Source organism: Aspergillus affinis (genome assembly GCF_023601865.1).
Source record: "Aspergillus affinis strain CMG 70 chromosome Unknown NODE_130_length_101050_cov_86_990641, whole genome shotgun sequence".
NCBI classification, from domain to species: Eukaryota; Fungi; Ascomycota; class Eurotiomycetes; order Eurotiales; family Aspergillaceae; genus Aspergillus; species Aspergillus affinis.
The window spans coordinates 52,788-68,335 of record NW_026515911.1 but is presented as its reverse complement, the minus strand read 5'-3'; the positions used below and the strand labels follow the sequence as shown (position 1 = coordinate 68,335).

The 15,548-nt window shown below is 50.8% G+C and overlaps 7 protein-coding genes across 7 annotated transcripts; 3 read left to right on the top strand and 4 right to left on the bottom strand.

Annotated features, from left to right (window-relative positions):
• Window positions 1-288: 288 nt before the first annotated feature.
• Window positions 289-4,484, bottom strand: KD926_001575 (uncharacterized protein; the record flags this gene model as incomplete). The annotated part of the gene is made up of 5 exons (XM_053105140.1): window positions 289-461; window positions 525-1,827; window positions 1,989-4,057; window positions 4,115-4,284; window positions 4,342-4,484. The coding sequence occupies 5 exons, from the start codon at window positions 4,482-4,484 to the stop codon at window positions 289-291; spliced, it is 3,858 nt and encodes a 1,285-aa protein (XP_052951661.1).
• A 248-nt stretch (window positions 4,485-4,732) lies between these two features.
• cdc123 (cell proliferation protein CDC123) lies at window positions 4,733-6,067 on the top strand (the record flags this gene model as incomplete). The annotated part of the gene is made up of 2 exons (XM_053105139.1): window positions 4,733-4,866; window positions 4,927-6,067. The coding sequence occupies 2 exons, from the start codon at window positions 4,733-4,735 to the stop codon at window positions 6,065-6,067; spliced, it is 1,275 nt and encodes a 424-aa protein (XP_052951660.1).
• Window positions 6,068-6,370: 303 nt separating this feature from the next.
• On the bottom strand, window positions 6,371-7,279 carry KD926_001573 (dodecenoyl-CoA isomerase; the record flags this gene model as incomplete). The annotated part of the gene is made up of 2 exons (XM_053105138.1): window positions 6,371-7,007; window positions 7,089-7,279. 2 exons carry the CDS (start codon window positions 7,277-7,279, stop codon window positions 6,371-6,373), a joined length of 828 nt encoding a protein of 275 aa, XP_052951659.1.
• Window positions 7,280-7,934: 655 nt separating this feature from the next.
• Window positions 7,935-8,354, top strand: KD926_001572 (uncharacterized protein; the record flags this gene model as incomplete). Its single annotated transcript, XM_053105137.1, has 2 exons — window positions 7,935-7,988; window positions 8,100-8,354. The coding sequence occupies 2 exons, from the start codon at window positions 7,935-7,937 to the stop codon at window positions 8,352-8,354; spliced, it is 309 nt and encodes a 102-aa protein (XP_052951658.1).
• Window positions 8,355-9,338: 984 nt separating this feature from the next.
• KD926_001571 (serine palmitoyltransferase small subunit family protein) lies at window positions 9,339-9,783 on the bottom strand (the record flags this gene model as incomplete). The annotated part of the gene is made up of 2 exons (XM_053105135.1): window positions 9,339-9,583; window positions 9,666-9,783. The coding sequence occupies 2 exons, from the start codon at window positions 9,781-9,783 to the stop codon at window positions 9,339-9,341; spliced, it is 363 nt and encodes a 120-aa protein (XP_052951657.1).
• Window positions 9,784-10,985: 1,202 nt separating this feature from the next.
• KD926_001570 (peptide chain release factor family protein) lies at window positions 10,986-11,577 on the top strand (the record flags this gene model as incomplete). The annotated part of the gene is made up of 2 exons (XM_053105134.1): window positions 10,986-11,171; window positions 11,233-11,577. 2 exons carry the CDS (start codon window positions 10,986-10,988, stop codon window positions 11,575-11,577), a joined length of 531 nt encoding a protein of 176 aa, XP_052951656.1.
• A 317-nt stretch (window positions 11,578-11,894) lies between these two features.
• Window positions 11,895-15,292, bottom strand: KD926_001569 (putative chromosome segregation protein Cse1; the record flags this gene model as incomplete). Its single annotated transcript, XM_053105133.1, has 8 exons — window positions 11,895-12,339; window positions 12,401-12,580; window positions 12,637-12,940; window positions 13,013-13,095; window positions 13,152-14,473; window positions 14,576-14,746; window positions 14,823-15,133; window positions 15,184-15,292. The coding sequence occupies 8 exons, from the start codon at window positions 15,290-15,292 to the stop codon at window positions 11,895-11,897; spliced, it is 2,925 nt and encodes a 974-aa protein (XP_052951655.1).
• Window positions 15,293-15,548: the final 256 nt, after the last annotated feature.

The following is a 15,548-nucleotide window of genomic DNA, read 5'->3' as shown; positions in this document are numbered from 1 at the left end:
TCCTGAGGGTATCGGGAATATAGCATGAAGAAGAGAAAGGAAAGGCTAGAAAAGAAAGAAAAAGGAAATCATTTATGACCTATGAAGATATATGTTGTGTGTGTACACCGTATGTATGTATAATCAAGTGAAAACCGACCGAGAGAGTCTATAATTGAATGCCACCGGATACACGTGTAGTAGTAGTCTAGAGACAGAGGGAAAAGGAAACTGATATACAAATTTAGTAGTGGGCGATGTTATACTGTAAGGAGAGAGAGAAAGCGAGTTCTAAGAGCTGATGATGTCTCAGCCTAGAGACTCGCCCAGATGGGGCTCTGGAACTGGATGAACGGCCTCAACTGCCGGGTCTTGGACGACCACCTTTTCGGCCGTTTGCTTGACTGGGACTTCTTTTTTCTTTTCCGCGCCGTCGTGCGTTTTCCGGACGGAGTAGTACTTGAGGAACAGGATGATCATGACTGTATGATAATAGATTAGTATATTGCAAAGCCGGCGAGTGAGGATCTGAAAGGGAAACCTACAAGCACTTGTCGCAACGGCCAGAGCAGCCCGTCGGGTCAAAATCCACCGAAGCCCCTCGATTTCACTTTTACCGTCACTGTTCAACGAAACCGTGATCTTGTAGTTGAGTTCCTGAACCGAGGTGTCGATACTTCGCTGTTGCTCTCGAGTAGTCATCTTGTGATCGTTGAACATGCCCTTGATGTCATCCTTTAAACCCGCGAGCTCTTGGTTCAAGCGTTGCGATAGTATATCGGATTCGTGCTGTAGCTGTGTCCGGGAAGCACGCTGCCGCTGCATTTCTGAGCTTCGGGCCGTTTCGAGAGACGACTGGAGTTCCGAACAGGCCGCCTTGAACAAGTAGGATTCATTCTCGACGTCGGATTTGGAAGTCAGGTTGTTTTTCGCGAAATCGAGATTATTCTGCAGATAATGGCGTACTGCCTTCATGATGGTCACGGATTGGTCATCGCTGAAACCGCCCGTCGAGAGATCGCGGACAAGGGAATATGAGTCAAAGTGGTGGACATAAGGCGCAGGGGTAAAGTGGGGACGGTGTTCGCCTGACGAGGGCAACCCGGATGGTGTTAGATACGACGAGGGCGAAGGCATGTGAAGGACACCTTCGAGAGGATTGCCGTCGAAGGGGATCGACTGGGAGGAAGCCTTCGACTGCCGTTCTCGTTGGGAATTCTCGCCGGGGGTCGGAGATGCGGAGGCGACATCGCGGTCATCGGACGCAGCAGGTTCTTCCCGGGGATCTAGCTTCTCCGGGGACTTTTTATCGTTCGCTTCTGCGGGGCTGGAGCTCTTGAGGCGGGAGGAAGTATCCATGGCGTCATTTTTGGCATCTTCGGAGAGCACCTTCTCAGGTGGGGAAGGGGTATGCGGTGACGTGTTGCTCTTGTCTTTTGGCACCGGCGGAGTCGGGGGATGGCGAGCCTCGTCTCTAGGCCGCGCGGGAGGAGGCAAATTCGCCTCAGCAGCAGGGCCATATCGTCGGTTGTATGACGTTTCTTGCGCTCTCCGCCGACTGGAGTGGAAGGGGGATTTCTGGGACGAGGAGGGAGTGGAGGGGATTCGAATGGATCGGTAGGTTGTCGGTTCGCACGAGCGCACTGAGCGCATAAACTGCGGATAAAGGAATGGAAGCCTCGGGGCAGCCATGACGAACGGTGTTGAAGGAGTGTCAGTCAAGCAAAAGGCCAACAGGAAGCATGAGGTTGCCCAGGTTGAAATTAAATTTCCCGCGGCGAAGTCGTCACGCCGGCCGGGAACGTGACGTGGGCGGTGAAGATCCTCCGCGGAAATTCCCTTTGCGGCCTGATTGCCTGAGGAATACGTTCATTTCTATGATGCCGATGGCTTCTTTTGTGCTCTATATACAATTCCACCCTCCAAAATGTACAGCTCTATAGCATTTTCACAGTAGAGACCACTCCAACCCCAGACGCAGACCGGGCAAGTTATTGCTCAGCGCCCACTGACAAAAGCCCCAGTAACAATTGGGTGCGTTTCCAATATTCGGCAGCAGCATGATCCATAGGCTTGACAGATTTCGCACTGGACGCAATTTCGCTACTAAGCCTGTCAAGGACGGCTTTCAGTTCCTCACTCTCCTGGTCCTTGGAAGCCAACGCATTCTTCAGATAGGCTGCATCGAAGTATAACTGGAGCTTCCAGTCATGAAGATCCTGGGCCGCTCTTTCGCTAGTGCTTTCGTTTTCTTGCTTTTCTTCTTGGTTGGCTTTCTCAGATGATTGACTGTCATTCTCGTCCTCGTCCTTGTAGGCGCTCTTCTCTTCTGACGAGTTATTGGCAGAATTTTCGTGAGTGGCAGTTGACAAAGAATCCAAAGCCTCAAGAGCAGAGGTGATAGATTTGGACAGTTTTGTCTGCGTGACGCTTTTGAGAAATTTGATGGTGGAAATATCCCAAAGCCCTGGGCCTTGTACATCCATGGACTCGACGAGTCGGCGGAGGAACTTGAATGTAGATGGAGACGGCTGTACAGGAGATTCTGGATCGCCCTCCCAAAGTGTTCGCCCTGGCACTCTGGGAATCTTGGCCACAGAGCCCGGAACCAGTCGTAACGGATGTGTCTGTTTCAACACTTCGTTGGCAAGCATCTCCTGCAATTGAGGGACAATGTCCTTCGAGAGGACGAATCCGCCATTATCGAAATCCGTTGGTAGGTCGCGCCGCACCAGTCTAATAAGCTTTAACATAAATGCAGCTTTGCCGTTCTGGGGCGAGGCGCCGAAGTTCTTAAATATATCATTAAACGCGGAGTCGAGAGCATCAAACGCAGACTTGACAGCTGAATCGAGCGCTTCCCGTAATAATTGCGGATCGTCTTCATTCAAGGTGGCGGTAGTGTCGATGTCGACATCCCCGTCCTCGTTTTCGTCCAGAACGTCCGTCCAGCGTACTCGTCGCAATTCATCAATAGACTGCTTGGAAGTCTCGATCAAGGAAAGCCAGTCTTGGTATTTCTTGAGGACATCGGAAATATCCTCGTCCCTGCCAAGAAGCCTATCTGCAATTGTCTGTTTGAAAGTAGCAGCACCATTCGAATAATCGAGAGACATTAATTCATGATCCCAGAGTGAGTGAGACCTCGCGTGTTCTCGCTCCTCCCAGCCCGACAACACAGATGCGACAGTATGGCCAAAGGTGCCGAGCGATTTAGCTTGATCAGACAAAATCCGCCTAAGTCGCTCGTTGAAAACGGTGCGAAGACCTTCCAAAACCTGTAACGGTGAATGTGTAGGAGTTGAGCCCCATGAACACAACCAAAGCTCCAAAGTCTTTTCACGGAGAGAAAGTAGGCTCGTGAAGTCCAGCCAGCTGGTCAGGTTTTTCTGGCATCTGTCGACAAATCTGTCAAACGCTTGCTTGGACCATTGCTTTATAAGTTTTTCGGCGTCACTTTTGGAGCATTCACTTAGTTTAACCCAAGGGATGAAATTGCTGACATCTGGGGCCACCCAGCGGCCCAAGACATCGAGTCCTAGATCATCGAGACTACGAACATCAGGATCGGCGAGGATGGGCCGTGCTTTTAATTTGCCCAAGGCATCGGATAAACGACGGGACAGGAGTACTTTCGTCGACTGAAGTGTTCGCACATATAACCGTAGGGCGTTCAAAACGTGCTCGCCCGACGTGTCTTGGGATTCCAATTGACTCCCGATATGATCCAAGCGGACTTGATGAAAATGGCGTAGGGCGTCATCCGAAGAAGAGCTATCAACCAGGCAGTAAGCCGCCAAAGCCTCAATGATCTCATCGGCCGTCGATGTGGCCGACGCAAGACGTTTATTTATCCTCCCCAGAAGCGTCTGTCGAAGCGAAACTATCTGTTTGCGCAGGTTCTCTAGGAACGGAGGAACCGGTTTTTGTTGAGATATCGTGTTATGGAGACGTCGAGAAATAACCGTAAGCTTTGCCATTAACAATAGAGAACCACGGCGTCTTAGCTGTTGCGAAATCGAGGCCGCACAGCGTTGTAGTAGAGCTAGCTGAGCGCTCAACGAGCGCTTGGCCGAATCTGGCAATAACATTAGCATTGGAAAGGGAAGATCCCAATGAACGGACAGCATTTTACCTTTATCTCTGACATCACCTTTGATTTGATGAAAATGTGTAAACTTCTTCTCCATCAATCGCGGGTTGCATCGCTGTCCAATGTCGGCCAATGTTGTATCCACATTCTGTATCTCGCGGTTCATGGAAACAATTGTCTCCGCGGTTCCGACCAATTCTCGATATCTCGTACTGAAGACGCATTGAGCGTTAGCGATGAACAGCAAACACGAGGTTTATCTGGCATACCCAACTAGAGCACGGAGCTTCTCCTTGTTGCTCGCGATGTCTCGCCGGAGCTCCTGCTCCACACGGCGCACGGTAGGAATTGGATATTGGAAGGCATCCTGCCAGGTCTTCAGGCTTTGCGGGTCAGGGCCATCCAACGCCATGGTGAAGGAGAGCGACAGGATGCGGAGGAAAGAGGCCAACGATGCGGAATGCCGGTCGATCACTTGACGGGACAACGCCCGGTGCCTGAGGCAGCACGTGGCTGTAACGGTACTGTCATGGCCGTATCCACCATACCCGAAATGGCAGCTCCTTGACTCATCCGCCGCAGAGAAAATCAATTAAAAAAAAAAAGACCCCGCGGACTTTCACTCTGCCCCTCCCTCCCTCTTCCTCACCCATCGCAATCATGCCTCATCCTGAATCGGATTCGCAGCCTTCTGCTGACTCCTCGGCGGAGCAGGAGCAGCTGACGAGCCTGCCTTTCCCTCCAGTTACTCACTCGCACATACTGAACTGCTCGTATCATAATTGGCATCCTCGGTATGCTTCTTCATGACCCGGCGCCGTGAGTGGATTACTAAATGAACAATGTATTGATAGCTATCGCACCCTCACCCCCAAGTCTCGCGCCATACCATTGACCTCTTCGTTTGTGTCTTACCTCCGCGCCGACGGCATCGTGTTGCCCCCAGAAGATGTTCGACCTACGGACGACGACAACAACCTCGATGCTTATTCCGACGATTCCGCCGACGAAGAGCCGGACCCGTCAACAGAGTGGAAGGAAATCCATGCGCAAGTCAAGTCCACCATCTCAGAATTCGGAGGCAACGTGACCCCCAAACTGAACTGGAGCGCCCCGAAAGACGCTTCGTGGATGTCGGCAACGAATGACCTGCAGTGTCGCACACCCACCGACATTTACCTCCTCCTCAAGAGCAGCGATTTTGTGACCCATGACTTGGAATACCCCTACGACGGATGTGTCGCCGACTCGACCGACTCTTCTCCGTCCGAAACCAACCCACCCGAAGTCCCTTACCATCTCATCCTCCGTAAATATGTCAATTTCAACCCATCGCTCGAGTTCCGATGCTTCGTGCGCAATCGGGTGCTCTTATGTATTTGTCAGCGTGATCAGAACCACTTCGACTTCCTCTTCCCCATGCGTGATTCCCTCCGGTCTCGAATCCAGGCGTTCTTCGACGAGAAATTGAAGAATACGTTCCCCGACCCGAACTTTGTCTTCGACATCTACCTCCCGCCTCCGCACCAGCGCGTCTGGCTCGTGGACATCAACCCGTGGGCCGAAAGGACCGATCCGCTTCTGTTCGGCTGGTTGGAGATTCTCCAGATGAAAGACCCTATCGGCATTCAGGAAGAGGACGGCGCGGAAGAGCAATTTGTTCGCTTGTCTCTCAATGGAAACAACCCCACCATCTTGGACCTTGGAGTGGCTGGAGAATCAGAATCAGAGTCGGAATCGGAATCGGAAGAGGACCTAGACGAGGAATCTGACGACGACAATCCCTTCCTTCCCGAATTCCGGCTTGTCAAGCGGGATGACCCGGAGGCGTACGCTTTTACCACACCCCAATACTCCGCTTCTAAGTTGCCCAAGGAGGTGGTGGAAGCTTCCATGACTGGCCCGGGCGGCATGAGCGAGTTCCTCGGCAAGTGGCAGGACATCCTGGCCAAGCAGACTCAGGAATCCGATTCGGATAGTGAGAGTGGGCGATAATGCGCGGGTTGCTACGTTCCGTGGGGTTCTGGAGTACGTTCAAGGGTTAATGAAAGAGCGTTTGCATGAACGGCGTTTATTGAGATTTTAGGGTAGGAATGTAAAAAGGCAATGACATGGGCGATTCTGCTTCGCTCGGAATGAACACTCTTCACAATCCATTTTAGCGAAGTGAATGGTCTTGAAAGCATAACATAAACCATATTCAATCAGTAGGCCCTTACAAACCAGCCTCCATCGAATCAAATAGATCATCCCAGCCCATGTAAATACACACATAGAAGAAGCCTCTATAAAGAGAAATCACAATTTATGCTTCTTCTCCCCCGACGCCAACCGCCTAAACTCCTCCTGCGGCCCACCACTCAAGAACCGTTCCATCCCAGCAAACACCTCGATACCATTCTGCCGATCCAGGATCTCGCGCTCCGGCCTGCGAACCAATTCCTTGATCTTCAACAAACTGGTCTGACTCAGATGTGTGCCCAGCCGATCCTCCACCTCCTCCAACACCTTAGCCAAGAACCCGGCCGAGTCGTCCTGCTTGCCCGACGGCGCCGCAATAACCTTGTTCACGAACCCGGTCGCCACGAGCTCGTCGCACGTCAGCCGCTTGCTCATGATAAGGGCCTCGTTGGCCTTGGCGATGCCGAGTCGCTCGACGAAGGCGCGCGAACTGCCGCCCTCTGCGACGAGGCCGAGTGAGGAGAACGGTGTCAGAAGGAAGGCGTGGGGCGCTGCGTAGACGAAGTCGGCGAGGGCGACGAGTGCTGCGGATAGGCCGACTGCGGGGCCGTTTAGAGCCGCGATGAGGATCTTCGAGTGGTGGGCGAATGTCCGTGTAATGTCGAAGTTGTTGGCGACGAACCCGCGCATGATCTCGCGCCGGGCGTCGTTGTCTAGGTCTCCGCCGGGGCGGGTCGAGGTTACGTCTGCGCCGCTGTGGTAGAGGCGGAAGTTTGTTAGATAGAGAGGTTCTTGTCGGGATTGTAAATATGGGGTGTGGATGGAGGGTTCTTACGCAGAGAAGAATCGGCCCGTGCCGGTCAGAACGGTGATGAAGATGTCATCTCTCTGGTCGACTTCTCGGAGCCGTTGTCCGAGAAGGTAGTAGAGGTCTATATTGAGGGCATTGAGTTTGTCGGGACGGTTGAGGGTGACGATGGCCACTCGGTCTTGGTAGGTGACGGTGATGAGGTCCTCGTTGGCCATGATTGTTGATTCAGAGTGGAAATATGAAGTACTCCCTCCGCAGGAAGTATGAAAAAGGAACCGAAGTTCAAGAATTGGAGATAATGAAAAGCTCTAGTAGGTTCAATTTGAGTCTAGCGAGCCGGACACGATGCGATCTTAAGATTATCGGAAGAGAGAGTGTTGGAGATTGACCAGCAATCTGGGCTCGTGTATAAGAACTTAAAGAGGAAAGAGAAGTAATCACGCAGATGCCGAAGCGCCCATAGAACGAACCCTGGAATTTGCGGGGAGGCCGACGGTCCGAACAAGCCGAGGCCCGTCTGCAGGTCACGGGACTGCAGGTCAGGTGAGCGGAGGGCACGTGGCACTGTTTGTGCGGTTTGCACTCATCGGGCGATCGCCGGCTGGCCTGTCAGAAGCTCCGTGATTAATTATTCTAGGAATTTACTGCGCTTCCGTGTTCGAGAATTGAATCCCGGTCTGCCAGCAGTCTCATCGACAGACTCATTCCATCCATTAACCGACCATTGTTATATCAGACCCAATCCTCTCTATACACACCAAGACCTTCGAATCTCGCGGATCCCGACGACCAGTAATCCCGCACATCATCCCACCTTTCTTCCGCCTGCATAGACACCCTGCACCAGTACCCAACAAACCACCCGCAGCAATGGCCTCCAACATCCTCCGCAGACTCCAAGGAGGAAATCTCGAAGTCTTCAAGGTACGTCTATCTATCCGTCAACACAAGACCAAAGAACCCCGGCCCACTACATACATACTATAATTCGCCTCCAGTCAAACTTCCCAAACTGACAAGATAAAACTTAACCAGTTCGGCATGTACATCATCTTCCCCATCGGATGGATGTATTACTTCGGAACGAACCTCGACGACCGATTCAGCGTCCCCGGATTCTGGCCCACCACGGAACAATCGCACAAGATCCCTTTGGAGAGAGATGAGATCGACGCCGAGCTGTCGCGCATGCGAACGGTCGACGCGGTGAAGCGGCAGAGACGCCAGGCACAGGCACAGGCCGAGGCGCAGGCGGCCTCTGCTGCTGCCAATGCGCAGAACTCGGAATAGATGTCTCAGAGGGAGTTGGTTCGGTTGCCTAGTACCTAGTACCTACCTCTCACCACCTATGAATGGCTGGGAGGTGATAAATCGGGAGCAGTGATTACGCGGAGTGGCAAGGAAACCGAATGGAGAGTTCTCTTTTGGGTTACTCTGCGGGGTCCAGAGTAACGTCCTCTGCGCGACTACGAAGGAAAACTTTTTCTGTGGTGGTTTCACATGTACGACCTTTTTTTGATTGCTTTGATGTACAACACTCTTCTCTTCTGAGCATGGCAGGAGTTTGACGGGTTTTATTTGGGTTTTCTTTCGAGATTGGGTAAATTACATGGATATATTTATATTATATTGGTGAATTATGTACCGACATTCATAATTTATGTTCAAAGCGACATAATCTCTGCCCCCCCGGTCTCCTTCTCCAACGGGGCATCGGTGAGCTTCGGCGGGAGTAACATCCGACAGGTTCCGTAACACAAGCCTGGTCTAGACCCAAAGGAAATGCAGCCCTCGAAAGAACGAAGGACCAGAATTAAAATGAGAATATGAGAAAAAAGAAAAAAGAAAGGGAACAAAAAGAGAATCAGAGTCAGATCCATGTCGCCGATGGCTTGAAGAAATGCCATCGGAACAATTAAAAAAAAGATATATGCTACAAGTGGGGGGACCCGATAGGTTAGAAGAACAAGTTAGTGCGATAGATCGAAAACTCCTAGATGCGCCGGCCTGCTCGAGAAATAAAGACTTATCGCTTAAACTCCGTAAAGATGAATCTGTCAATGCCACTGGTGAATTTGCAACGACAGACAGGCTCGTATCAGAAACTATGCAATTAAGCAATGCGGGCGTATTGAAGATGAGAGTAGTATGCTGATGAATTCGCTATCTCGTCGAAAGATAAAGACCTTGGCTGTGTAGCGGGGAGGAAGGAAGCCAGGCCACCCAATTATGATAGTGACCAACTCCATTGCTGTCACCAATGGCACAATACTCTCACAGCTCAGCAATTGGCTCGGTTCCTGTCACGGCAGCGTTTTTGGCGGTTTCGTACATCACCCCCAGAGCTTGCGTTCCACTTTCACGAAAGACCGAGCTGATGGACCCGAGATTGCTGGAGATGAAGGGGCGTTCGCCGGCCCAGTAGTAGTACATGTGACTGTAGACGGTTCGGAGATGGTCGGGGAGATAGACAACAATGGCGGTCAAAATCATCGAGAGGAGAGTGAGAAGGATAGAATCTGTCATTGTCATGATGGTTAGCACCGCCTCTACACGGCTGAAGGGTCCATGAACCCGGGTTAGTAATGTAGGGAGCCATACTGAAAATGAACTTTTCCGTGGGAGTAAGCATGTAGACAGCGAAGGTCACCTCATATTGATAGATCTTCAAACGAATCCAGCGAACCAAGGAGCTTGCGACCCAGAGTAGAAACGCCATGATTGACACAGGATATGGGTAGAATATGCGCGATAGCAAGGATGCAAGAACTTCAACGGCTTGAAGGTATTGAGGGGAAAGGGTGGTCGCGAGATACGGAGTAGGAATCTTTTTTTCTTAGGTTCGGACCTAGCGCAGGTCACACTAGCTCCGCCGAAAAGGAGGAAAGGGGGGAAGACGGCAGGTCGCACGGATTTCAGCTGTTGGGACTTGGGAGTGGAGTCGGGGATTCTCTCGTTTCAAATTTCCATTGTTCACCCGAGGGATGAAATCAGAGAGAAGAGTGGAAACTGGAAAAGTCTCGATTGGATACCGTATTCGAGAAAGGGCAGGGAAAAACGAAAAAAGAGAAAGGAAAAAAAAAGTGGGTTCAAGATCGACAGACCGACAGCAGTGAGCAGAGCCAGAAATAAAAAGAAGATTATTTCACAGAATCACAGCGCAAGCCAAGACGAGATCAATCCGCAGCAGATGCGAGATGCGGGGGACGTGAGAAGGGGAAGAAAGAATGAGGGAGGAATTGAAGGCGGGATTTTATTCAGTGACGGGTTGAGGACCAACTAAGAATAGACAGTTGAGACTTGAGACAAAGTTGCGGTCCTTCCATCGGATCTCGACCATGTTTCAAAGTGGCTGCGCATTGCGAGTACGAATAAGAGTAAGAAAAGGGTTCCACCCCGGTCAGGGTCCAATTATCCAATTGATTTCCCCGTGAAAAACACTCCGTGGATGAGCAGGCGCGGCCGTGATTCTGGTATCGGCTCAACCCCAACATGACCTGATCAATAATAATATCAACAATAGCGAACATGCGCATCGATCGTACTCCGTACTCCGTCGAAAGCCTACCGAAAGGCGTACGTCAGCTGGATGCTTGGCACCTCTTGCGTATCGTCGGTCTTGCATCGAAGGGTTCCATCGCGATGATCCTGCTTATCACCGAAATCAAGATTCCTCAGCCGATTCGCCAGCTATGATGAAATAGAAGCCTGGATATCATACTGAATCTAGTCCACCGGACAGTAGACATTGCAGAGAGATGGCACAGATGAAGTTTCGAGAAGTTGTCGATGGTTAGTCATCAATAACACTCGGACCGACCCAAGGTCCGAGCTGCCTCAGGCCAGAACGTCTCTCCCTCCGCGCACACGTGAAATGCAAATGTTATACTTCGTCGTAGTGAACAATACAATAAAATAAGAATGCTGCGGTCCTGTCTTCTCGCTCGGAACCTAGGAGCAAGCACACGAACAGTCACTCCGATTAGGCCCTTCTCTCTATCCGCCTATTCCCTTGGCTCCAAACCCCTCCCTGCCCGGTTAAAGATCGAGGATGCCGATCTGACTGTGTCATACCTCAAGGGCTCCGGCCCCGGAGGCCAGAAAATTGTAGCCTGATTCCTGTCCTGCCCTTCCAGCTTAGTTTATTGAGCTGACTCCCATCGTCTAGAATAAAACGAACTCCGCAGTTCAGCTGATCCATAGACCTACCGGCATTGTGGTCAAGTCGCAGGCGACCCGTTCGCGCTCCCAGAATGAGAAGATTGCGCGCCAACTCCTGGCCGATAGGGTTGAGCAGCTGCAGAGTGGCGATCAGAGTCGAATTTCTCTCAAAGCGGAGCAGGCGCGAAAGAAGAAAGCTAGTAAGGTGAAGAAGAGCCGCAGAAAGTATCGCGAATTGGAAGACCAGCAGGACCAGCAGGACCAGCAGGACCAGCAGGGGGCTCTCGAAGAGGGCGCTGAGGAACGCCGTCAAGAGTCGGATGGGAAAGAGGTGCCTTCTCATTCTTCGTGAGTCACTCCGTTGGCTGTTCGAACTGAATGACATACATGAGCATCCGGCCAGATGCTCTGAAAGAAGATTTACTGTAAAATAAATTATCTTGTACATAACACGGAACTGGACATCTCAATGTCATCTAAGCAAGGTTCATAAGGACATTTAATTCTTTTTTTTTGACGTGCGCCGCCCTTTCCCCCACCGTTTATTTCTTTTTAGATTCTCCTGCGACTCAACCGTTGTACCGCCAAAATTCCAAGCCAACGGACACCATCATCTCCCTATCGAAAGATCGATGCGTTTCTTGCCGCCGCCGGGTGCTTCACTTTCGCTTATGCGATGTAACTGCCAAACAATGCCTTGAGCTGGTCTTGTAGACGCTCTTGGGCAAACTGAGTGATGCGGCCGTTGGTTTTCTTGTCCGCTGCTTTCAGGTACTGGCCAGCCCAAGCCTTGAGATCGGCTCCCGTATCCGGCCACGGGTCCCGAGTCTGAACTCGCACGGTGTTAAGCGCCGTGTACCCAACTCCAAATGCCATGTCTTCAACATCGTGCTCCGCAATGATGTCGTCCTTTCCAGCAGGGAGGGGAGGAAGCTCCAGAAGCTTCAGCAAGGCTTCGACAGTGAAACCCCATCCCTTCTTGTACCGGTCCGCAAAGGCCTCCGAGTTAGCAACCGTCTTGGTAAAAGACAAAACAGCGGTCTTGCGATCCAAGGGACGGGCAAGCTTCTGCGTCTCGGGGAGGATAACATTCAAGTAGATCGACGTGAACAAGCTGCATTATGTCAGTCAATTCTATATTTCGCAAACAAAAAAGGGAGACGAATGCCACATACTTCGGCTGGACTTTGTCGAAAACTTGTATGACGAAATCGGCACTGTAGCCCTTTTCTTCTTGCGCGGAGATGAAGTGATAGAAGCGAACAAATCGAATAAGCAGGCTCTCGGTCTTGTTGGTCTCGAGTTTCATAAGGATCACCTGCATGATCGAAACGAAGTATTGCTCCAGGGCAGTCCTATATCAACATGTCAGCGAAGACAAGGTGTTGCGGCAGGTATGAATTGGACTCACGGTGGGAAGTTTGCGACAACAGCCTCCAAAAGATCGAAGCCGTAGCTTTCATGGGCCCTGGACGAGATGAGCTTTTGGAAGATACCCAGGATAGGCTCGATCTGCTGGCTCTCGATGATGAATTGCGAACCACGAGCAATGATGGACGATAGCAATCGCACAAGAGCGGGGGTGTTGCCTTTCGAATCCCACATAACGGGCATGAGAATGGGAGCGATCAGATTCTGGTAATAATTGGGCAATGTTCCCGATGGGTTGGCCTCTAGAAGAGCGGCGAAAAGCTGGAAGATGTAGGGCATGAATTCTAACGTGCGAGAGAAAAGCGTTAGTTTTCGATAGCCTTTAATCTTGGGCATTTATCACAGTGGCGGCCTACCTTGCACATCCCCTTGAAGAATTCCAGCGAAGGGAGGATAAAGAGCTTGCTCAAGTTTGTCCGGGTTTGAAGGTGCAGCAAACCTAACGATGTTAGTTATTTTCTATCCCGCTAGGTAGCAGAAGAGGGGTTGACTAACCGAACGAAGGCTCCAAGGGCTTCGAAGTGGTAGTAATAGAATCGGGGGTTGCTAGGGTTGCTGCTGATGATCTGCGTGATGTTGATCAAGTGCTGCAACACGATGTCGGTATGCGGTACAACACTCTCTTTGATGACGATCAACACTCGCATGGCACATCGCATCAAGAATTCATTTTCCTGGATCTTCTGAGGGGCAGGATCCTTCTGGATCAATGAGAAGATGTGCTGCAGCAGGTCCTTGGCCAAGGGTGTAATAGTGCTGGGTGCGATGATCGGTTGGCCTTGGCTATCACTGAGGTAAAGCGCTCTTTCGACAGCAATTGCTGCGTAGCTGTAGACAATGTAGTTTGAAGAGGCAAGTTGGTTGACCAAAAGCGGAAGCACCTCCTGCCACTGTTCCTTGGTGATGATGCTTCGGAACACGTAAAGGTATTTAATAGCATCAACATTGAGGATAGGGTGTACACTATCTCCTCCAACCAGGTCGGCAGCAAGATGCTTCTGGAAGTAATCGGTGATACTTACCAAGTTGTTTATGGCAGTGATTCCGTGGCTAGCAGTGGCAATTCCCTTTGCTGCAATGGCAGAGAAAAGATAGGTGGCAGTGTCCTTAGCCTTCCAGTTCGACGCATCCTTCGTGTACTCAGCGAGGTAATGCTCGATATACTGCAAAACAACTCTGGTGACGCTCTCTTCGAACTTCTCAGCCAGTTTGCGCAGAAAGTCGGTGGCAGCTCGTCGTCGCGTGTCACTGTCTGATCCTTCGAGATCTCGCCGGATGAATTCAATCGGCTCATCTTCAAAGAGCTCCTCGTCCGATTCACGAAGGCTCACGTTGGGTAGAATGACCTTCTCGATAATTTGCTTGAGAGTGTTCTCATCTTGGAAGACCATGGCATGCTCAGGCATAGCGGCAACCGAAGTGAGGAACTGCAGAGCTCTACTGACCAAAATGTCATACTTTGTTTCTTGGCCAATGGTGGTCAGGAAATTCCAAGAACTCTGGACGAAATCACCAATGTATGGTTTGAAATCATCTTGGTATCTCTGCACATACAGAGTCAGGACCTGGAAAATGGCAGCGCGCGCAAACTCCAACGGACCGGCTTCAGTATCATCATCAGTGACAAGCAATTGGTTGTCATAGGTGAGGTACTTCAGCAAAAGACCAGCTATCCCAGCAATTTGATCTTCGAAAACGGGGGGAAGATCGTGGCAAGAAAGATCATAGAGCAACTTGACCATCAAGTTTAGCTGCGCAAACCCTTGGGCGAGATTTTCTTTATTCGACTTGTTTTGCTCAATGAAGTTGTTCAGTTGCTATAAGGAATTAGTATTAGCCTCATGTATTTCCAGATCGTATTATATCTTAGATGTGCGAAGATAGAAGGTGTGGTAGGCATGGCCATTGGGGGAAATTACCTCGAACAAACTCAGGAAGGGGGCTCCAAATTTCTCAACAACATGGTTGATTTCAATGTAGAGTGCATCCGACCGGAACAAAGGCCTCCATCTTTTGAAAATAGAATGTGCGACTTGTAGGACACCGATGTTGACAGCAGGGTTGGCGGGTTGGAGTCTTGAAACGAGGTCCTTTGAAAAGTTATTCGTCAGTATCGTCCAAGGCAAACAAGGCCTCGAAGGTGCCAGAAGTGACAAGGTAGCTTACATCCACCAGTGTGTCCCATCTCTCCCAGAAATCACTGTCGGCAATCACACTAACAGCTTCTCCCAGCTGAGTCTGGATGCCCGTCGGGACCGAAATCATCAGGCTGATCAGCTCCCGTTTGATCGTCGTGACCTCATTCTCCTGGAGTTTGTAGTTTCCATCCTCATCTGTCCAGTTCCACTTGATAAAGTTTTTGAAGCATAGCGCACTAGCAAGGCGGGTATTGTAGGGATAGGTGGCAGATGCGGTGATTTGTAGAAGCTGCAAAGAGTAGCCAGGCTTTTTCTCTTCCTGGCGAAGAGCAAGTTCGGCTTTAAAAGTTCGCTTTTAGTTATGGGGTTCAAAGTATACATTGGCTCACCCTGCCAGATTTCGCCAACATCCAAAAGAAAGAACATACCTTGTTTGTTTTGTCTGGGGTCCAAACTGGCATCGAGGAGCTGTGCAACAGCTCCAAGGTTGTCGGCCATATTGGAGCGGGGCGAGTACAAGAAATGTAGAGATCAACTATGAGGGACGGTGTACGTAGGGAGGGTATAAGGGAGACAAAAGGGGTTGTAAGAGAGAATGAATGGATGGCTGTGGGCAGGATTTTTACAAACAGCTGAATACCAGTGCCCCCGTAGGAAAAAGCCGTGAGAGAGCTTGTATTCCTGGTCAGGCAGTTTGTTTGGTGGTTGCTTTGCAACAATTCCCAGGCGGTGAAGCCATGTCCGCGGGGTGATT